Below are 22,472 nucleotides of genomic sequence, written 5' to 3'. Positions count from 1 at the left end.
CTCTCTCTCTCTCTCTCTCTCTCTCTCTCTCTCTCTCTCTCTCTCTCTCTCTCTCTCTAATCATATTTATAAACAGACACGTGTGCCACGGAGAATGACACGTTTAGAGAGAAAAAAAATCATAATTTAAAGAAAAACTTGTGGGAATCTGCTTCAAGTTTCGTTCGATTTGGGATTTGTACACACATCGGCCTTCTTCCCTCGTTTCGAGTTTAAAACGAAGAATAATCGAGGCATGAAACCAAGAATAGAACAAAGAATTCGCGACCAGTACTCTACGGTGAACAATGCGTAAATCTTGAATAAGTGAACCAAATATAATATTTATTTTGCTTTCATTACAAGGTTAAAAAAAAATTATGACAAAAAATCCGTAGTCACTACCTTTGTGATATAAAACCGGATAAGTGAGTCAAACATAAGAGATAATAATTGTTTAAAATATTTCAAGAGTCTAAATAAATAAAGGTACATGATAAAATATTTAACAAAAATTTTAACTAATAAAACAAGTGAAATCATGCTAAAGCTAGAAAAACAAATAATCTATCATGTGCTTATTAATCCAAAAACAAAAGTATAAAATGACAAGAGTACTAGAATGTACAGTTTCCACTTCCAACCAGATACATTGGCAAAACTTGTGAGAGCTCCAAGTGCAAGGAATCTCCCCACGTCCCCTGATAATCCTAAATGGTCACAAAAGGTTCTCACGCCAGGCAAGCCATGTCAATTACTCTCGAGGAATCATTCGATATGAATAAAAAAATAACTATAGTGATAAACACAAAGATCTCCGGTGCAATCTTTGATGTTACGAGCCCATGATCGAATCTTATGGCATCTCACTAGGCATCGACATCAGCAGAGATACACATGGCATTGAACAACAGTCTTTCCGATCTTGAAGCCCGGAAACACAGTGAAACCCACACGCGGATCAGTTTCAGGAGTGCCGTCTGACAAGAAGAAAGCCTCCTCGTTTACGCTCTCCATTAAAACTTCCGAAAAACGACTCGCCTTTTTCACTTGATAGATAGAGACCTCAGGATCAAATGATAAAGCCAAGCAATGAAGGAGCCAAACACGTTTTGCCATTTCAGCGAACGCGGAGAAGAATGGTGTCTCTGGGATTTCACCGGAACTCAACAGATTCCTCATATTCAAATCACCAAACAGAGAAGCTTCCATTTTCGCATGCATGAGTTTCAGGTATTTTGCACGGCAAAAAGAAGCAAAAGTTGACTTCGGTTTCCAAGCTAAATAATCTGCTGGTCTCATAGATTTCATCTCACAAAATATGTCGAAATTTAAGTTGGGTCGCTTTTTCTGCTCGGAAGAAGACTCGGGATGGGTAGAGAAGTTGTCATAACTGAAGCAATCGAACATTTCTCTGCATACAAAAGATTCAAATGCAAAGCATATATGATTCTTTTTCCAAAACGAAACTCCCGGTTCAATAGAGCAAGCTGCAGCATCCAAATCCCAGTTTGCAGATTCCATTTCACTAGCTAGCAACCGCACAAAGGCCCTTACCGATTTAATAGTTTGCCGAGTATAAGCAATGAAATGGCTCACCCTTAAGCTTGACAACTCATTATTTTCAAGCTTAATGAACTGCCCGCTTGAGTTTATTCTCTTCTCGATTGATTTATTATCCACACTCGCCTCCACAAATTTCTCTTTCAGAAAGATGATTTCAGAGTCTTTAAGTTTAAGTTGAGAGTCCAACTTCTTACTTGTAATCTCGTATGTTTTCAGAACACTCTTTTGCTCTTGAATTTCAGACAACAGTAGACTGGTCTCTAGAGAACTTTCGTCCAACTGTTTTTTCAAGTAAGATTGTTTCAGTTCAGACAAATTTTTTAGCTCCAGTACGATTATCTGATCTGCAGATTGAATCCCCTCAACATCATATGGAAACTGAGAAAATTGCAACTGAGCATATGCAGCTTTAAAGGAAGATAAACTGGCAAAAAGCTTTGCAAGAAACGCTTCCTTAACCACCCTTTTCTGTCGTTCCTCGTCATCATCATTATATAAAGGAACAGACGCATCCTTCTTTTGATTTTTCTTTAACTTTTCACAGGATTTCGTCTTTTCATGAATTCCATCATCTGATGATATCCCTGCCACAGCTCGAATGTGTAAAACCTTGGCAAAAGTGCGTGCCAAACGACTCTTACTTGGGGTGACCTCTGAACGTTTTACTGAATCCATCTGAGTCAAGAAAATGAAGAGAATGTCAAATTTTTTATCAAATATACAAGAGCTTTTAAAATATTCAGTAGATGCAATGGTTACAAAAGCAAACAAAAAGTGTGATATAATGATGACTACATAACTATGAATAATGAGCATTTTCAAATAAAAGGTGGAAACCACAAACTTTAACTCCTCAACCAAAGACCATTAAAGGCAAATGGAATTTCTTTTGGCTTCCCCTTCATGAAAGATGGATAGAAGCATAAACAGTCAAACATGATCGAACCTTTGACACTCGATCGCATGTTTTTTTTTTAAATTACGGGTGTACATGAGAAACCAGAAAATTCAGTTTGGTTTGCAATTTGAAGATACCAAAATGTGCATTGAATATCAAAACAGAACCATATACAATTTTTGTGGTTTAAGGCAAAAGACCGAGCTGAACCTGAATCAAAACTGATTTAAAACAGAATCAAAACCGAAATTTTCTAAATTACTCAAGCCAAAACCGACGATTTCTAAATTTCTGAAACCGAAACCACTGAAACCAAACTGATCTACACCCTAGCTTTAAATTTTAAAAAAGATAAATATGTCCCAGCAAGAGAGCTTTGTGAGACGGATGTGAAATAAAAAAAAGAGGCAAGAGGAATAAAGGGCTAGTGAAAAGTATGTAGCCATCATTTGAAATAATATATTAAACCAGATAAAGTTTGAGCAACACAAACCCATGCTAACCAATATTTATGCATTATACATACATGATAACAAAAGAACAATGGGTTTCCTTAAATTGGTAGAAATTTTATTTCATTCTCTTTGAGACTACTAGAGCTAACTGTATATAGCCATATATTCATAAAAAATATCTGACCGTCGACCTATCATGCTAATTACATCACTGAGAGGCAATGGTGGTTGTCCAATATTCAATGTATTACGCAACAAGAGAAGTGAAGTCCACATCTGAGACAAAACTTAATCTCCACTCAGCACCAATAGGTCCCTTACAAGCTTCACTCTAGGTGATGAACTAATCAAATAACTTGTATATTAGCTAAATGAATTAGAAACAGCACAAGCGATTGTCGAATCGTTCCTACGTTACTTTCACATGATAAATTATGTCGGAGGAGTGACAAATGCAGACCTTATCACGCCCCGAGCTCACAAGTCCATGCAAGAAAACTACGCACAATGGGATTCACTAACAATGGCTTTGCATTTGTACTCATCTTCGAAAAATAATTAACCCAAATTGCAAAAATAATCGTACTCGTCATCTTATAAAATTATGAAACATGTTCAACAATTTAACGCGAGACGGCATATCACAAAATCAATACTGAACACGTGCGTGTGAACAAAGAAGGGTGAGCACACCAAAAGACAAGTGTCTTAACCTTTCTCAAAGGAGTCAATGAGTAAAGTAAAACTGCCAAATGGCGCAGGTTCAAAACACCCACAGGTACATCGAAAAAGAAAGTGCTGAATCACGAGGCAAGTGGAATTAATTCACATGATATAATGACTCGAAAGTTAATACACATAATATAACTGACTCGAAAATGTCGCATTTTCCCTTTAAAACACGAACCAATTACGAGTAAAGCACACGTGTCGAACAGAGCTAGGTCATGAAAGTCGCGGGAAAAGCGGTTAAATGATGAATCCAGTTAATTTAAACATGCCACCACTTAGAAACGGGGTGTCGGTCCCCAGTGCCAATCATATCAATAACGAGGAAGCATGATTGGCAAACCGAGGAAGTTCAAAGGTGGAAACAGGGTATTATTAGGCAAATATAGGTTCGAGTACTCAATAATGGATATTGCACAATCAAGACTTCACGTTATTGGATTCCCATGGCCCAATACACAACACCATAAAGCATTCTGCAATCATAGGGCAAGTGAAAAGACACTAGACGGTCACACACACAAAAAAATATATATCGTAAGGCGCATACAATCCCAAAGGACCCACAAAAAAATTTGATTCACATTTATCTTATGTCAGCCATCCAACTGCAAGAAAACAGGCCCCATCGATTACCAATATAAAGATTTTAATCAAGACCTGCAATTCACATCAACGGTCCAAATACATAAAAAGACACATACTGTAAATTGTACCAACAAAATAAAGTCATCCAACGGACAAAAACTCGTCTCCGGAAAATGTTTCAACAATGACAACTCATGGTTCCACGTCATATTCACTTATATCGGTGGTCTTTCTCACTCACGTGAAAAATGAAAGGGGCACAAGATAGCAATTGCAGGGGTCTCCACAGGTTATAAAAACTCATCGTACTCCAGACCCAATAGGACAACACACCATTCATCATTGTAAGAAACCAGAGTCTAAAGATAAGCATTTACAGCTACACAGCAAACATTATTCAATTTTATTACAAAGCACAAAAATTACTGTTACCCCATTCGGGAAAAACAGAAAATACTGATACCACCCAAAAAAGGCAGAGAAACAGCAGATTTAGGCTTTTATTCACGGCAATGTGAATCCCAAGAAACAATAAAACGCCAACATCATTCCATAATTGTTATCAGATTTCTAACCCCTAAAACCAACGAGCAGAAATCCATCAAGCAAGATTTTAATCTAAAAAGATACGCAGATTATAGATACACAAGCGTGTGACGGTCTGAGTTTTTGGTAAATGTCCAAACAGGACAGAGAAAGTTCAAGCCTTTACTCGGAATAGAAAGCCTTCAAAGAAAAAAGAGAAAGGTAAATTAGCCGAAAGGAGAAGGCTCGTTTGAACACTCAGAAAGAAAACAAGATCCCAGACCGCCGAGCGCCTGACTACCAAAAAAATCCGATCTTTACTGGTTTTAATTGATAAATAAATAAATGAAACTCTTAAACATATGGTTTAAATGAAAGGGTATAAATAAATAAATAAAAATGTAAGAAATGGTACGAAATGGGGGATAAACAAATACACGAGAGACAGGCCTTAATGGGAAGCTTCTGAACAACGACCATTCCCAGTTTACTACACACCCCCCTTAGAGAAACATGCCTCGCGTTTTATCAGAAAGAACCCAGAACTCGAGAATAAAAAAGGAAAGCACGCGAACCAACCTTGGCTGTGGCATAAATTTCTCAGAAATCAAGAAGCTTCAACGATGAGTTTGCAGAGAGAAAAATAAAGGAACTTTCAATATAGAGGGTTAGGATTTCCTGGAACTGCTAGCTCGTAAATGGTTCCAGCAAAGTGACATGGACTCTACTCCAGGGCCTTTTGTAGGATTGAGAAGCATCAAAGAACAATTTTTTTTGTTTTTTAGAGAGGGGGAGAGACAAAAATGGCGAGAGAAAATGCGAGACAGAGGAATGAAAAACACGGATTAATTCTTCGCTACTATTATTATTATTATTATTATTATTATTATTATTATTATTATTATTATTTGGACAATTGTATCCTTGAGATTGTCAAAAGATTCAACTGTGGAAGTGGGGTATTTTGTAAGTTCTTGTGGCTTTGTCTCAAAGACGTGGGTGTGACATTGTCGCCGTATGGATGAAATGGACGGTGGATGATGTCCCAACGAGTTAATTGCATGTGTCCGGCCTACATGTGAACCGTTTGAAGCATTTAATAGGAAAATATCGCCAAAGTGTCGTTAGTTCGTACTCCAACCCCTGAGCATGGCTCGTATATCTTAGAATCCGTGATCACGCGTTGCGCTTGTACGGTTTTAAATTTTTTTTTTTAATTTTTAATATCATAATTATAAAAATTAACGATTGATCAATTACAATTTTATTCAGGATTATGATGTAATTTGATAAAAATTCATATCAATTTACCAAAAGTGGTTAGTATGATATTGTCGTCTTTAATCAATATTAGTAAAAGAGACACACGCGTGGTATGTATTATTTTTATTTTTTATTTGATCAAATAATATTAAACAATTTACACGAAATTATTTTCAATTTACAAGAGTTGTTCGCTTTAAAAAAAAAAAATTTTTAGACTTTTCTACGTAAAATATGGAGTGACTTGAGAATGTTTTTAATATGGTAAGAAGGGTAATTATGAAATTAAATATTTTGGTGTCTTCTAAAGTAGCTACTCTAAGGTCTCACACGTTGACGTGAATACCAAAACTGACCCTAATCTGAGGTCAGTACAATAAAATTGACTCGTGAAACTATCTCACATGAGTTTTGTATTGTATAATATAGTAGTGTGTGTATATACATATATAATTTAATTTGTTGAAAGAAGAGCTCATTTACGTATGATTAAATACACGTTATAAATTATATCATCTGCACTGCAATTTGGAAAATGGGGCAAAAACTTGTGTGAGACGGTTTCGCGGGTCGTATTTTGTGAGACGGATCTTTTATTTGGGTCATCCATGAAAAAGTATTATTTTTTATGCTAAGAGTATTATTTTTTATTGTGAATGTCGGTAGGGCTGACCCGTCTCACGGATAAAATTCATGAGACCGTCTCACAAGAAAACTACTCTTAGAATCGAGATCTCTCCACAAATTATTGGTGGCAATTGGCGTCGTCTCCCTGGACTCATTAATTTTTAATCCAACTTGTAGCTTTAACTTGTTCCAGATTACATTCAAATTTTCAAAATATTGGTCAAATTTTTTTATTTTTTTATTTATTGAAATGAATCATATCTTTTGACTTTTTGTTTAATTTTCATCGAAAATTCCAGGGCAGTTCGAAATCCACACCAAAAATTTTTTTTATTAAAATTTGCATAATCTCAAATATTATTAAAAAGATTATTATTTTGTTTACCATTAAAAAAGTTAAGATTATATCAACATTATGTTAATATTTTTATCTCTAAATTCAAGATTATCAATCGGTTTGGAATCTAGTTTTATAATTGTCTCGTATACTTATTTTAAGTAATATTATTAATTTTTTATTTAATTTTTAATAATTAGTACCAAAAAAAAAATTAAACTGATAATTATATTATTATATACTGTAAACTTCGGGTGTGATCGGTTGCTAAAGTTTACTAAGTATTATAAATACAGAGTTCGTCATATAACAATTTTTTCACATCAATGAATTATATATTTCGTTTTCATTGTATTATTATTCGTGACTTTTTAAGTTTCACTTATATGCGGTCATACATATCTTTCTTTATTTAATTAAATTACCAACTAGTAGTTATTTTATTTTAAAAAAAGAAATTTTAAAAACCTAATAAAATATATATCACATTTTTCTTTATATTTTATGTTAGCTCATATCATATCAATTTAAAAAATTAATAAATTCTATTTTAAAATTAAAAAACTGCTTTATTCTTGATGTTTATACAAAGAGTAGGTCTATTGTGAGACGGTCTCACGAATCTTTATCTGTGAGACGGGTCAACCATATCGATATTCACAATAAAAATTAATACTTTTAGCATAAAAAATAATATTTTTTTAATGGATAGTCAAAATAAGATATCCGTCTAACAAAATACGACATGTGATACCGTCTCACACAAGTTTTTGCCTTATACAAAATCATTTGTCACGATTTCGAAAATCTGGTCGTTGATTTCTTATATATTTTTTAAAACATAGATCTTATACTTTTCCAAATCCAAAGTGGAAAAAGGAAGGAAGGAATGAAGGTAGAGCTTGAGTACTGGAGCTAATGATTCATGTATAAAATACAAATAAAAAAATTAAGTGAGATGATATCATGAATCAATTTTGTGATATAAATATTTATTTGGATCATCAATGAAAAATATTATTTTTTATACCAAAAATATTACTTATTATTGTAAATATGAGCATAGTTGACTCGTTTCACGTATAAAGATATGTGAAACTGTCTCACAATAAAATATTTGACTTAATTTGTAGAGTTCAATCTTCAATTATTATAAACTTTTTGATTTCGAAAATAATTATTTCATTGAATTGCAATCAAACTATATTAGTATTTACTCATATAATAATTGGACTGATTGATTTTAAATTATTATCTTAAGTTTATTGCATTGAATATATTCCATTCGTTATAATGATTTTGGTTTATGCAGATTTGAAATTATTCTGTTGTCTTTGGGTCGACATAATTAATCAATAGCTTTCAATATATGTACTTACTAATATGATGTAAGAGATATTTAGACAGTTTCCGAACTATTTTGTTCCAAATGTGCATCCAACAAACCACAAATTTTAATGACCCTTAAAACTAAAAAAAAAAATTATTAAATATACAAAATCAGGACAAATTATACTTCATCAAAAAAATGTAAAAATACAAAAAAAAATCAGTTAATTAATTAAAAAACGAAAGGAAATTACTAAATTATATATTTACTTTACACAAACATGCAGTAAGCGGAAAAAATTATAAATATTATAAGAAAACACGTGCTCGGCATACTAGCCTTAATTTAATCATAAAAACTCTTATCAGGCCGTCTCACGACACAATTATGGGAGACGGATTTCATATCCGACTCGATTCATGAAAAATATTATTTTTAATTCTATAAATAAATCAAGTTAATATGTATCACGGATATAAATATGTTGAACTATATCACAAAAAGATTTATTTTTTTAATATATAAAGTCTTTTTGGAATATATGAATCTAATCTAAACAAATAATTCCCAAGTTAGTTCCTGTATCTATAGCAAAAGGATACACTATATTAAACTAATGTTAAGCCCCTTCCCATCGGATGATTCAATTTACAAAATAAATTAATTAAGGCACGAGAGAAATAACGATGTCGCTTTTTCTTTTTTTATGCTTCACAAGTCGATATCTTGATCTCTCACACATTGTCGTGTGCATAAAAAGAAAACAAACAAATAAATGCACCATCTTTCACTAACATTTTTGATATTTTTAAAGGAGTGTGTACCTTATGACACGGTCTCACTGATATTTATTTATGAGACGAGTTAAATCTATATATATTTACAATAAAAAAATAAATTTTTTATATGGATAACTCAGATAGAATATTGGTTTGACAAATGTTCTTATTTTATGTCTAATTTGTCATGTATTGTTAAAGTCATTACATATTGTTAAACAAATGTTCTTACTTTATGTCTAATTTGTCATTTATTTTAAAAAATAATATATATATGATGTAACGTTGAAAAAAGACATTACTTATTGTTAAATAAATGTTCTTACTTTATGTCAAATTTGTCATGTCTATATATGTGTGTGTGTGTGTGTGAAGATCGGTTAATTGATCTCAGACATCAAATAATTCAAAAACTGTTCATTTCGATTCGTTTCGAAATATCCATTTCCGATAATTAAAACCTGAACTACGACCAATGACTTATAGTTTAACGTCGATTTTTTGGGAAAAAAAGATATAAAAATGACGTTTGAACCAAAACAGTGAGTCAATCTTAAGTTTAAGATATCGAAATACTCAATCAATTTTAAATGTTTAATTAATATCTAATCAAATTGACAAAAACTTGTGTGAGACTGTCTCACATGTCGTATTTTGTGAGACGAATCTCTTATTTGAATCATCCACGAAAAAGTATTACTTTTTAAAAAAAATATTACTTTTTATTGTGAATATCGATAGGGTTGACCCGTCTCACATATAAAGATTCGTGAGATCGTCTCACAAGAGACCTATTCAATCAAAATTGGCCATTTTAGTTTTTTTATTAATTTAAAAAAACTTTACGATAATTTGTAATGTAATCTTAACTGATTGGAAGGAGAAAGTAGATACGAGGGTATCCAAGTTGACAAGTTAAGTGTACATATGACAAATTAGTCATATGTTTTATTTCATATTAATATTTTTTGAGTGAGCATGTCACACAAGAATTATCAAGTGTAGTTTAGTTGATTGGCGTAATTTACAGGTTCGAAATCATGTATCAAAATCTACCGGTGAGATATCACATTAATTAAGAAAATTATGAGAATAAATTAGCCATTTAGTATAATTGTAATCATATATTTAATTATTTTAGTTGTCCCAGAGAGTATTTAATGCACGTTTAATTAATACTAGTAAAAGATGCACACGAGTTGTATGTGTTATTATTATTTTTAATTTGATCAAATAATACTAAACAAATGACACAAAATTATTTTCAATTTAGAAGAATTATTCGATTTAAAAGAGAAGTTTTGTTTAAAATTTTTTTATGTAAAATATATAGTGACTCGAGGAGTTTTTTAGTAGATAAGAAAATTAATTATGAAATTAAATATATTGATGTTTTTTAAAGTAGTTACTCTAAAAATCTCATACTTAATAATATAATAATATAGATAGTAGATAAATGAGGTAGGTTATATTCAATTTATTCATCCACAAAAAAGGGCGAGCTAATATATTTGAATTGTACATGCCAATATTTATTGTGGCTCACTTAACTTTTATGTCCCATTAGTTGATTTAATTAAAAATTAAAATAATTAAGTATAATTTAAGTCATTTTTACCTTTTTTTATAGTTCTCTTTCCCTCCAAATATGACTTTTTTCCACTTGAAAAGTATTTTTATACATCCGATGAACTCAAACGAAATCAAATCATGATTGAAAAATAATTTAGAGCAAGCTTTCAAATTGTTACCATTAAGAATACGTTTGGTTGGAAAAAATGCTAAAAAATATATGTTTTTTTAAAATAAATGTTTAGTTACAATTTTTTTTAAAAAAAACTAAAAAAATGATCTTTTAGAAGATATTTTTTTGGGTATTTTTTACTTCTACTTTTATTTAAAATAAAAATATTTTAAAAAAAAAAAATTTACCCAAACATCAAAACTTCTACTTTTTTTATATATATATAAAAAACACATAAAAAACTGAACTTATTTAATTTTTTTTAAAAAATACAATATCTGTATCCAACCTCGAATTTCTATTATTACGTGCGTGGATTTAAAATATCAAGTTCAAGATTGGGTTAATTTGAATTTTAAATTATTTACCCGTTTGATTTAATTTAGTGAATAAATTCAATCAATAAAATTTAAATGGAAATATTTTCATTTAGCTCAATTTTTACGTGAAATCAATTGAGTGAGTTTGCTTCTCATCTATTATTATTGATTGAATAGATCTCATGTGAGACGGTCTCACGAATCTTTATCTGTGAGATGGGTCAACACTACCGATATTTACAATAAAAAGTAATACTCTTAGCATAAAGAGTAATACTTTTTCATGAATGACCCAAATAATAGATCTGTATCACAATATACGATCCGTGAGACAGTCACACAAGTTTTTGTCATATTGATTTACATAGTTTGAAAATGAATTCAATTTAACTCTTTTATCTTGTGTGGCACGAACTAATCGATCATTCACCTTTGAATATATCGACTGATTTTTTTTTTATTTTTTTAGTATTATCTTTTAAATTTTATTACATATTTAAAAAATATTTCTTTAATTAATAGTATCTTTTTTTAATGTTTAAAGTTGGTCTATAATATGGCACGTATTGGTATAATAATACGGAAACCCTAATTTGATTTAATTGGGTCCAACCCTTGATTTGTTGGGCTCATTTATTATATTAATTTTTAGTTCTCTTTTTGGGCCAACTATGTTCTCTGGGCTTACCCGAAAGTACTTGTTTGTTAATCTCATCAGCACAAGTACAAGCTGAGAGTAGATTTTGTACTGTTCCCCCGAAAGATGCACTTTTCTTCTGTGCTGTATTTTTCGAAAAAGAGAGAAAAAGCACTGTAAAAAGAGCTGTTTCCATCTTAGTAAGGTGTTATACTTTCCAAACTAACACCCAAATCACGATGGGTTCAAGCTAAATGCAGAACTAATCTGTTGTCTGTAATTTACTTCCACTAAGAAAATCTAAGCGTTTCGCTTTTTTGGGTCTTTTAACTTTTGTTTGAAACCTTTTAAATTGGGTGAAGTAATGAGGTCTGCCCTTCTTTATTGTTTTTCTTTAGCCTCCATTGTTGTCTATGTGATTCAGTTTCAAGCTCATGCTGCTCCTGCGGGTACTGATTTGATCCACATTTATTTTTGTTCAGCTCTGATTTTGGTTTGCGCTTCTAAGCGGGGAATCGTTTGTTTACTGAATTTGCAAGAAAGAAGTTTGAACTTCTTGATTTTAGTGATTTTTGGTGGGATCTTAACGTGTTTATGATAGGTGTGGTGTATTTGTTGATTATTATTTTATTTAGTTTTTATCTAATATTTCAGGGCCACTGATAAAGCACTTGTCCTCTATTGTGAAATGGACCAAGTCGTCATCCAAAACACAACACCAATCAGGTAAAACCAACGTTGCCGCTGTTTTTTTTTTCAATTTCTTATTTTTATAGTTAAACAAACAATATTTAGGGTCATTGTTCTATTTTCAGTCTGTGTTGCATATGGACTTCTTTTAAAAAAAAATAAAAAAAGAAAAAAGAAAAACGCATATTGATATATTTTCGTAAGCAAGAACTATGCCTAACTTTGCTTGGACATGGAGGAGCATAAATTCCGAAAGCTAATTCTAATAGTTACTTGAAAGTATGCTTGAACAGGAATCATAAACTAAGGATTCTAAAGGCCAATCCTGGTTGAAAACCTATGGTTATCGTTGCTTTTAAACACGAGATTATTATTATTATTATTTTTAATAAAAGGATTATCCATTTATTGTATGGTTGGAAAGGGACTCCTCTAGTTTGATATCATAAATGCTAGTCAAAAGGCAAATATCATGCTTGTATGTGTATGTTATCAGTTTATTTTGGTCTTTATGCAGATGCCAATGTGCTTCAATTTGAAGATGGATATCTGGTTGAGACAGTTGTGGAAGGGAGTAAGCTTGGGGTTGTACCATACTCCATCCGAGTCTCACAAGATGGAGAGCTCTTTGCTGTGGATGCTGTTAATAACAACATCATGCGGATTACACCACCACTATCCCAATGTGAGTGAACCTCTTCTCTTTACCCTATTGCAAACTTAAAAATCTTTGGAACCTATCCTAGATAAGTAACCGAGACAGCTTCTCTGTATTATAAAGTTTCATCTCTCAGAAGCTGACGGTTCTTTGTCTTTTGCGGTTGTTGTGGATGTACATATGAGGAGAAGGGTAGTTTATTCTTTTTTGGTTGCCTTCTCATTCCAAGGTTGACTGCATCAACACCCTATCAAGTAGACATTATGGAAGCACTACTGATGTTGGTCATAAAAAAATTCTTTTCAGACTCTTGATGCATAGAACTCTGAATTGTTTATTTCACGTGCTATTCTCATTCTCTTTCATCTGTTATAGAATTGTCGGTTAGGATCATGCCTGAAGCCAGAGCTATGTGTTGCAAAATGAGAATAGTACTTGAACCAAATCTTTACCTCACCTTAAAAAAATATTGAACAGTTTCTGTCATGTTATTCTTGTTATTTTAGTTTCATGGATCTATTTTTCAATTGATGCAGACAGCAGAGCAAGATTGGTTGCGGGATCATTTCAGGGTCACACTGGCCATGTGGATGGAAAACCAAGTGATGCTCGTTTCAATCATCCAAAAGGAGTTACGATTGACGATAAAGGGAATGTTTATGTTGCCGATACGTCAAATCTTGCCATTAGAAAGATTGGAGAAGCAGGTTTCCTGAGTTTGTTAGAGTTGAATGTTTACCAATTATTGTCGTTGAAGTTTTATATTACAAGATTGCTTCTGAAAGAAAATTGATAGACCTTTAGAAAAGCTAAGTGGGACTGTTACTACAGGTGTGACAACTATTGCTGGAGGAAAATCAAATGTTGCAGGATACAGAGATGGGCCAAGTGAAGATGCAAAATTCTCAAATGACTTTGATGTCATATATGTAAGGCCTAGTTGTTCGTTATTAGTTATTGACAGAGGTAATGCTGCTCTTCGCCAAATCTCTCTGAACAAGGAAGATTGTTATTACGAGAACAACTCTGTATCAACTACAGGTTTGTGGATTACTTCCAAATATTTGCGAGCCCAAGCATTCTTGCTTTTTTTTGGTCAATATTTATATTCTCTCTACATAAAGTTTTATTTGATGTCTGTTCTATTATCTCTTTCAAAGTAAAAGAGAGAGAATTACTGCACTGGCAGAGCCAATGGGTGGGCAGGGGAAGTAACCCCCTATCTCTTAATATTTTCAATAGATTCACTTTTAATGTTATAGATATGAAAATATAATTTCATGACTTAATGTTATTCGAATTTTCGTTCTGGGGATGCCACTGAATCACTGTCATAATACTAGTAGTGGACAAGTTCATATTATGAACAGCGTTTTTACGTATCAGGGCTGCCAAGAATGGGGAATGATACAGGAAAATTAATTATTGAGTCACAATATATTTTTTGTTGAGATACTTGCAAATAACTAGGTATATGTATCGTGATACCAGCATACCAGATAGAAATAGCTTGTGTAAAGAAGGCAGAGATTTATACTGCAAGGAGGTGTTAAATGTAGTTAGGAAAAGAACATATTTCTTCAAGTTGTACTTATTATCGTCAAGTAAGTTGTTTCTGGGTATGCTTTTTTGTAAATTGTGCACATAAGATTAAGACAATAAGTATTTCATGCAGATCTTTTGATGGTTGTTGGTGCTATCCTAGTTGGGTACACTTCATGTATGCTTCAACGAGGATTTGGCTCCTCAATTTTCTCCAGGATGGTACATTTTTTAATTCTCTCTTTGCTTTCCACTTATACTTGGTAATTACTAATCAGAATGGGAAAAGAAACGGCTTCTTATATGTTCTTGTTAATCTTCTCAAAGTTGTGATGGTTTTAGCCCCTTCTATTCCTCTACCTAATGAAGCATTAATCTTTCTTAGGATAAATCAATGACTCCATGGAGCATTGGTTCTATAACTATTATTATGAATTATGGTTTGTCGAAGATTTGATGTCCATCACTATATATTTTCAAGATAATAATTTTGAAGTCCGCTTGATAGCTGTCTTAGTGATCGAGTTTTACATCTCCAAGGACATGAATTTATACGTCTAACATGAGTTTTCTCTCCAATAGAGGTATATAAATTGGTATTGTTTTGCATCTGAATCTGTCATTACATATAACTGCAGCAAGGGACTAGTGGAACCACACTTGAAGAGCAATCGGCAAGCAAGGAGTTGCCAACTCCTGTTGCTGTGCCTGTGAAGGGTGAACAAGAAGCTGGATGGCCGTCTTTTGGACAGTTAATATGGGACCTATTCAAACTTGCCCTGGAATCATTGGGTGGCATTTTTGTTCAATTCAATCCTTTGGGCTTGAAACGTAATAGTTCCCAAAGAAACCTTACTCCACTGAAAGACACTTTTATCATGCCTGAGGATGAGGCTGAGCCATCTTTAGCTCGAAAACAGAGAACTCCAACTCCCCTTTCTGAAACCAGGCAGACTCATGCTCCAATGCCTAGTGAAAGATTTTCAGACGCAAAGCCTCCTAAAATTTGCTCCACAAGCTTAAAAGATCCAAATTCATCAAGCAAGCACAGATCTTCAAGGAGACAAGAATATGCTGAGTTTTATGGGTCAAGTGAGGTTCCACAGTTTGGACAAGTCAGGCCTAAGAGCCAGAAAGAAAAGATAAAGCATCGTGTGCGAGAGAAAGGCGTAGAGACGAATTTTGGAGCACCTGTTTTGGAGTCGAAGCCTGGTGAAATCAATGCAACCACCTATGAACGTACAAAGTATGATCCTTTTCATCTCAGGAGCAAATATGGGGATTCATATCGTTATTAACGTAGATCGTTGGTGTATATGCCTACTCACTTGCCAACCATCTATACTAGGAAGAGCTACGTTTTCTGGACTCTCCATTGGGAAAAAAATATTAGAAGTGCATCTCAGATGTTTGTTCAAGATTTCTGTGTTCTGCCTGTGCTGGCTATGTACCTTACTTCCTGATTCCTGGTTTTGCTATGTCTTTAGGTAAAAGAACGGTTACGATAGTTCATATTGACAGGTTCAGTTTCTTGTAAATCTTGTGTCCTGGTCATGACAATCCCTTGTGAGAGTTTAATCTAACAAATGGCGGGATTTTTTTGCATCAGTTGGCATCGTTAGCATTTAAGATGTGGCGACCGTTGTTCCTTGTACTAGCATACGTTAGTACTCCAGTAACTGGAATATTTTGACATGATATTCAAGAACCGGAGCTTAAAGTAATGGAAATTTTCAAAATTTTATTTTCTTCAAGGATAAAAGTAAAAGGAACATTATCTGACAGCTTTGGTGAAATATCGCATTAGTTGTTTCAATCAAATATGTTTTAATCCTAATTTAACATCTTAAAAAACACGAGTTATTCGTCAAAATTCGTAAATCCGACTTCCTTGAGCTAAAATTTCAATCAAATGGGAGTGGCAAAGTACATGATATTATTTAATACAAATGCATCATTTTGTCGACAACATAATTCGTTTGCTTCCCAAGTTCAACAAAGACGGATAGATAACATTAAAAATTGTTATCACGAGAGTGAAAAATGACAGCCAACCAACTACTCCACAACAAGAAGCAAATTCAATCAATGTCTTCACATTTGGAAAGTTTTGGGCCTGTCAACTTAAATTCACATGCACTTCCCAAGAACACTTGCTGCAACTTTCACGAATTCCATAGCTAACAGCATCCATTACTGTTAATTTAAATTCATTTGTAATTCACATTTGATTCTATAGCATGGGGTGTACTGGATCCAAGCAAACTAAAGGTAAGGAAGGATGCTGAGATTCCTTCAATTTAAGCACATTTCTCCTCATTTTCGGTTGCTTGATTTCTGCCACGACCATAACTCTAGATTCAATAAGGCAAAATTTACATATCTAAAAATATATAAATAAAATATATTTATTTTTTCAATTGAGAGCCCCATCTTCCTCTCCTCAACTGATCTGCTCTAATATTTTCTTTCATTTCCAGGTCTTTACAAATTTAAGAATTGTATTGATACAATTTGTAATTTTACAACAGGAAGAGTTAGAAATATTAGAAAGCCGAAACCTTGGAAGCATCCACAAAAACTTACAAAGAATCAGCTTATACAGCTTCAAGAAGAGTTTTGGCATACCGCTCCTCACAATGGTGGCACCAAAGGTAAATTTAGCATTTCACAAAACGTAAAACTCTCAAGTCTTACCCCATTTTTTGAAATCTTATTCTTTGCATCTGATAGAAATTTGGGATGCACTCAGAGAAGCTGCAGAAGCTGATCCAACTGTTGCTCAGGCAATCTTAGACAATGCAGGGATCATAGCTCATAACCCCGATATGACAGTTTGCTTCGATGGAGAAGGCACGAGATACAAGCTGCCAAAGTATGTATTGAGTGACCCAACAAACTTGATACGAGATGGATGAAATAGTTAAGCAGACTTGTCTTCAAGATGTAGAGAAATTTGAGTAAATTATCAGTGTACGATCTACTTTCATCTAACTACTCAAGCTTTACTGATCACTTTAGATCTTTCCGCACAATATGCACTGTTTTTCTAACATGCGTAACATATAATCAGTTTATATTTTACACGCAATCTAAATTCTGGAAGATATTTTAGTTTCAACAAATACAACTTTAAAAGGACCAAATAAAAATAAAATAAAATTGTATAAAAAAGGGCTCAAAAGACAGAAAGTTGTTGATTAATCAAGATTGAAATGAAAAATATTGTATTTTTAGATTCAAAACTTGAGAAAGGGAAAATCATAGTCGATCGCATGAGACCACGGGATTAAAATGACTTGTTGAGCTGTGCTGCAGATTTCAGAACTCTTAATCTGTGTCTGGTCTCCAATTAGATGGTTTAAAGATGAAAGGTGGCCCAGTTCAGTAGAACTGAAAGGAGCAGTCTTAATAAGATTTAATTACAACTACAAAAGGCTATTTCTCTAAATAACTAAAGAACTCGTATACATGAAAATGAGAGTTTTGCAAAATCAACCTGCGGTTTGAGGGATGGAACTGTTTCCTCAAACCTTCTTGAAAAATGAGAGGATATTTCCTTGTTTAGGATCCTTATTTGCTGCTTTCTTGTTTCCACCTTTCCCTGATTGGTTTGCTGGAGCATTGCCTCCTACAGCAGGTGACTTCCTGGCGGCAAGTGGCCTAGAACACCACAGTTAACATGGAAAATCAATCAGTATAACATGAAAGGGACAGCATTCGCAAAATCACACCAATCAATTGGCAAGGAGGCAGAACTTGAAGGACTTCAAAGAGGCTAGCATATAATACAACAAAATTAAAAATCATACGACATACATTTTTCCCGGTAGATTGTCGAAATATAGTTCCCGTCAAAATCATACACGTTGCAGTGATTTTCCTTATGGGGCAGACGAGGTAAAGATTCCACGAAAGAAAGTTTGACCTTTAAACATGGTTCATTGATCATTTTCAAAAGGTAAAATGAAATCTATGCAGGAGGGCAATCAACATAAGTAAATTTTTAAATCTTACATCTCAATGACCAGAATTCACCATATATAGTAAATAATTACTGAACAAGATGGGCCATCTAATGAATGTTGACATGGCAACGCCACAAATATTTAATCCATAATTACAGAGCAAGATGATTAAAGCAACTGAAGACATGAAAAGCAAATGCTGAAAACATGAGTATTTAACCTGTCAGTAGACATATTCACTGTATCATTCCCCTCTTTCTTGACAGAATTATCATTAGATTTTAATTCTGGCTCATCACCCTCCCAAACAACTTCGGTAACTAAAGCCATATTTGTGGATAGGTCAGATTGGTTAGCATAACATGAATACAATAGCAAGGAAATAAGCTTACTAGTTTATACAAATAGAAATACCTTCTCTTCCTCGTTCATCAATCCGTGTCTTCCACACTTTTCTTCTTTTAGACCCAGCATCAGCCACTTTATCCCTCATACTCGCATCAGTCCCGCTAACATGGCTTACGGTCCTCTCTGATATGGGAGATTCATCCTTCTGACCTTTTACTAAAGTTTTATCACCCACACGCTGTTTAGATTTTACATCAGCTTCTCTCACTTCCTTGATCTTGGGTTTATTTTCCTTCTCATCAAAACTTAAGTTGCACTCCATGCCTGAAACGCTTGACCCTTGCTTTGGACCTAGAGTAAAATATTTTGGAGGATCAGGCGATGGCACACTAATCGTATCTTGATACTCATCTTCTTCATCTGACATATCAAATACAACTCTCCTCTTTCTATTTCCTTCGCCATTAGAAGTTCTCTTTACATTAAAATCTTGACAATCATCATCACTGCTCACATGTTCTGCTGCTTCACGTGCAGAAATTTGATCCTCAGCACTAGCTGATTGCATTGAAAATAACGAAAAAAATAGTCAGATAACACCAGACGAGGCTGTTAAAAGAATAACCAGCAGTCAAGTGTTCTGACAAATAAAAATCCAAATTTACTATTCGAATGTAAAAAAATAAAAGGGTTTACCAGCAGATTTTTGCTTGGAGTTGGCTTGCGCCAAAGTAACATCTGGATTTGACTTTGCGGATGCACGACCCCACATGCTAGCCAGATAGCCTACTGTTCCAGAAGAATTTTTATCATTTTGATCCTTTTTCTTTTTAGGAAGCAGCTGAGGAACTTTTCCTTCATTTGCAGCAAGGTCGGAATCCTGTTCCGGATCTAGCTTTACATCACTTTCACCTTGGACATTTTTTACAACGCTAGGAGTTGGCATCCCAACACTAGGACTTGAGTGCTGGACTTTTTTCTGCTGAGGGCGTGGAATTTCCGTAGTACCATGCGAAGAATAATTCACAGACAATCCTGAGATTTCTGCTGCCTTTGACTGCACAGAAGCAGAGGCCAAAGGTGTTTTGCCAGCATTTCGCATAACAAAGGAATTTGAAACACCAGAAAACCTATTAACCAAAGGTCGGTTGATTTAGAATTAATAAAGGAACCAATTAGGTGCCGCACATCTCATCATTTTGAAAAGCAGAGCTACAATAAACATGCCCAATGATTATGAATGACACCATAAGGCGATGAAGTATGAATGACATTGCAATTATAATTCATCACAATGAACACTATTACAGTTTATGTTTCATCTTGACAAATTGTTGAGGCATTTAGGGTTTCCATGTTTCAAATAATCAATCTCAGAACAGGTGATCTAGTACTACACCTATTATCTCGTAGACAATTGTCATCTGCCACTGGCTTCTTAAAGAAATCCTCAGCTTGGACAAACTCGTGGTTCCAAAGGGTGGCTGGATACTTAGGAAGGCAGGCTTGTACACTGTAGACATGAACCGAGCAATGCCCATCAAACTCTTGTTTTGCATCTGCAAAGTTGGCAAAAGTGTCACAAAATGAAAAATTAACGCTTGAAACCAAACATCCTGAACCGGGTAAACCAAAATCATGGGGTCCTTCCAAAAATAAATAATAATCAGGGGAAAAAGCTTTTGGTAAAGAGTTAAAAAAAATTCTTTACTTCAATTTGTTTCCCAAATAGAATAAAGCATCCTTAATGATAACAGGAATTCACAAGATAAAAATAATCACATCCCTGTTAACTTGTAATAGCATCTTCAAATAAATACAAGTTTAAATATCATTGATATCATGTAAGTCCTGGTTTGTCGAAGGTAGATATGTGACCATAAGACTTCCATACACGTGCAAATCAGAACATTATCAGAGGAAAAAGTCTGTTGGAACAGGGAAGAGTATCCATATGGAGAAGGTTGTGACAAACTGTCAACCAATTTCCTGATTGATAAAAAAAATTGCAAATACGACTTTGGTTAAAATTTGATTAAAAAAAGAAATAAGACCAATCCAACAATCACTCATAGGAAATGAGCAGATAAAGATAACATATCAAACAACCCGTCCATGGGAGTACGAGGACCAACCTTCTTGCACAGCGTGAGTAATAAAACCACAATTAGCCACATAATAAAGTTTTTAAATCTCAACGAGTACATTGAGGTGCATGTTATCAGCATAGGATGCCTGAAATACCATACAAATGAAAACCAGGACACCTAGTTAGCCATAACCATTATAGTAATAAGCCACGGCAGATTAACAGAGAATTCGCATTCGATTGACTTGTGAGTTCCATCTTGTTGCAGACTTTACTTCTAAGTTCTAGTCGGTGAAGCAATCCGTTGAACAAGTTGGTGGATTACAAGTTTCAGTTAACAAACAACATGAACCTGCAAGCTTATTCTTGGAAACGAGCCTTATATGGTATGTAGAAGGTTTATCCTTCAACCAGCCTGATAAAGAAAATACCACTTCTAGTTCACTTCCATATTTCTGAACGAAATCTTGTAGCAACCTACACCCAGAAATTTACAACCAAGTTACGGAATGGGCAACATAAAATAACACTAAGAGAATAACGATGATCATTACACCGCTTAATCATGGTTACCTCTTTGCGGCATTAGATGACACCAAAAAATTTCGACTAAGCCATTTGTAGGAAACCTACGAGAAAAAGGAACTCATACGCATCACCAACAAAAATTTGAGAGTAAACCCCATATATTGTTCATGCATGTCGGCAATTATCCTAACATAAAATCTCCAGCTGGTGTGATAATTTGGATTTAGAGATAGAAGAAAAAAAGGATTTACCACTTGAATCTTGTCGGAGACGATTGATCGAACCTCGTCGAGGATACCTAGGGTTTCAATTTCGGCCATTTCTGGACGAAACTCCTCCGAAAAAAGAATTGGTACTTTTCTTCCAGTTTATTTTCCCTCCTTGAAAGGGCAATATATTTCCCGCCACCGATTTGGGGATTTTGGTACGGTTAAAACGTTCTCATATATACACAATACATACCTATATATGTCTTTTTGTATGTATATATACACACACACTAGTATTATGTGACATGTTATGTATGTCATATTAATTTTTTTGTTTTTGATCATTTTTGTTTAAAAAATATATTATTTTATTAAGATATGATACTTACTTAATAAATAAGATTTAATGAGATAATTTAAACTTTTAAATAAACTAGATATATGTTGGAAGAAAAATGAAAAAAAAAATAGAGAGAGATATAAAAAAATTACTAATAAATTTACATCAACAAATTTAGTTAATAAATATTATGAAAGTAATAATGTAAAGAACTTACACTGACATACAAAAGTTAGTTAGCATTATATGCTCAAATTTGATAACAATATATATATTTATCTTGAAATTATATTTTAAATCATTACAATCTTTTAATTTTATAT

At 33.5% G+C, this 22,472-nt stretch overlaps 4 protein-coding genes across 11 annotated transcripts; 2 read left to right on the top strand and 2 right to left on the bottom strand.

The window, feature by feature from the left end:
• Window positions 1–408: 408 nt before the first annotated feature.
• LOC140987562 (protein GRAVITROPIC IN THE LIGHT 1-like) lies at window positions 409–5,587 on the bottom strand. 5 transcript variants are annotated; one of them, XM_073456120.1, is made up of 3 exons: window positions 5,320–5,587; window positions 4,679–4,792; window positions 409–2,220 (listed from the first exon to the last, which is right to left on the bottom strand). In XM_073456120.1, the coding sequence occupies exon 3, from the start codon at window positions 2,218–2,220 to the stop codon at window positions 862–864; it is 1,359 nt and encodes a 452-aa protein (XP_073312221.1). In that variant the 5' UTR covers window positions 4,679–4,792; window positions 5,320–5,587; the 3' UTR covers window positions 409–861. The 5 variants fall into 5 exon arrangements, with proteins under 5 accessions (XP_073312221.1, XP_073312220.1, XP_073312218.1 ...); XM_073456119.1 differs by having other exon boundaries at window positions 4,679–5,587; XM_073456117.1 differs by having other exon boundaries at window positions 409–4,941.
• A 6,295-nt stretch (window positions 5,588–11,882) lies between these two features.
• Window positions 11,883–16,275, top strand: LOC140987649 (uncharacterized). The gene is made up of 7 exons (XM_073456247.1): window positions 11,883–12,226; window positions 12,432–12,503; window positions 12,985–13,152; window positions 13,662–13,832; window positions 13,957–14,166; window positions 14,801–14,889; window positions 15,306–16,275. The coding sequence occupies exons 1-7, from the start codon at window positions 12,142–12,144 to the stop codon at window positions 15,963–15,965; spliced, it is 1,455 nt and encodes a 484-aa protein (XP_073312348.1). The 5' UTR covers window positions 11,883–12,141; the 3' UTR covers window positions 15,966–16,275.
• A 343-nt stretch (window positions 16,276–16,618) lies between these two features.
• LOC140987650 (uncharacterized) lies at window positions 16,619–17,774 on the top strand. 2 transcript variants are annotated; one of them, XM_073456248.1, is made up of 3 exons: window positions 16,619–16,938; window positions 17,148–17,321; window positions 17,401–17,774. In XM_073456248.1, the coding sequence occupies exons 1-3, from the start codon at window positions 16,908–16,910 to the stop codon at window positions 17,583–17,585; spliced, it is 390 nt and encodes a 129-aa protein (XP_073312349.1). In that variant the 5' UTR covers window positions 16,619–16,907; the 3' UTR covers window positions 17,586–17,774. The 2 variants fall into 2 exon arrangements, with proteins under 2 accessions (XP_073312349.1, XP_073312350.1); XM_073456249.1 differs by having other exon boundaries at window positions 16,621–16,938; window positions 17,199–17,321.
• LOC140987648 (uncharacterized) lies at window positions 17,075–22,042 on the bottom strand. Of its 3 annotated transcripts, XM_073456245.1 has the most exons (9): window positions 21,852–22,042; window positions 21,646–21,701; window positions 21,425–21,549; window positions 20,383–20,542; window positions 19,680–20,113; window positions 19,050–19,541; window positions 18,856–18,955; window positions 18,167–18,330; window positions 17,075–17,534 (listed from the first exon to the last, which is right to left on the bottom strand). In XM_073456245.1, exons 1-8 carry the CDS (start codon window positions 21,918–21,920, stop codon window positions 18,195–18,197), a joined length of 1,572 nt encoding a protein of 523 aa, XP_073312346.1. In that variant the 5' UTR covers window positions 21,921–22,042; the 3' UTR covers window positions 17,075–17,534; window positions 18,167–18,194. The 3 variants fall into 3 exon arrangements, with proteins under 3 accessions (XP_073312346.1, XP_073312345.1, XP_073312347.1); XM_073456244.1 differs by having other exon boundaries at window positions 17,075–18,330; XM_073456246.1 differs by having other exon boundaries at window positions 17,075–18,315.
• Window positions 22,043–22,472: the final 430 nt, after the last annotated feature.

This window comes from Primulina huaijiensis, chromosome 11, assembly GCF_012295235.1.
Source record: "Primulina huaijiensis isolate GDHJ02 chromosome 11, ASM1229523v2, whole genome shotgun sequence".
Lineage (NCBI taxonomy): Eukaryota > Viridiplantae > Streptophyta > Magnoliopsida > Lamiales > Gesneriaceae > Primulina > Primulina huaijiensis.
The sequence above is the reverse complement of the archived record's forward strand: the minus strand, read 5'-3'. Positions and strand labels throughout refer to the sequence as shown.

Excerpts from the sequence above, each read along its gene's own strand:
- LOC140987648 (XM_073456244.1), bottom strand. The coding sequence starts at position 21,920 with ATGGCCGAAATTGAAACCCTAGGTATCCTCGACGAGGTTCGATCAATC. Across the intron at positions 20,114-20,382 it reads AATTGTCTACGAGATAATAG|GTTTTCTGGTGTTTCAAATT; the intron begins GTGTAGTACTAG and ends TTTGGTTAATAG. Across the intron at positions 19,542-19,679 it reads CTCCAAGCAAAAATCTGCTG|CTAGTGCTGAGGATCAAATT; the intron begins GTAAACCCTTTT and ends CAATGCAATCAG.
- LOC140987649 (XM_073456247.1), top strand. The coding sequence starts at position 12,142 with ATGAGGTCTGCCCTTCTTTATTGTTTTTCTTTAGCCTCCATTGTTGTC. Across the intron at positions 13,833-13,956 it reads TAGAAAGATTGGAGAAGCAG|GTGTGACAACTATTGCTGGA; the intron begins GTTTCCTGAGTT and ends CTGTTACTACAG. Across the intron at positions 14,167-14,800 it reads CAACTCTGTATCAACTACAG|ATCTTTTGATGGTTGTTGGT; the intron begins GTTTGTGGATTA and ends TATTTCATGCAG.
- LOC140987650 (XM_073456248.1), top strand. The coding sequence starts at position 16,908 with ATGGGGTGTACTGGATCCAAGCAAACTAAAG. Across the intron at positions 16,939-17,147 it reads TGGATCCAAGCAAACTAAAG|GTCTTTACAAATTTAAGAAT; the intron begins GTAAGGAAGGAT and ends TTTCATTTCCAG. Across the intron at positions 17,322-17,400 it reads TCACAATGGTGGCACCAAAG|AAATTTGGGATGCACTCAGA; the intron begins GTAAATTTAGCA and ends TGCATCTGATAG.
- LOC140987562 (XM_073456117.1), bottom strand. The coding sequence starts at position 2,361 with ATGCTCATTATTCATAGTTATGTAGTCATCATTATATCACACTTTTTG.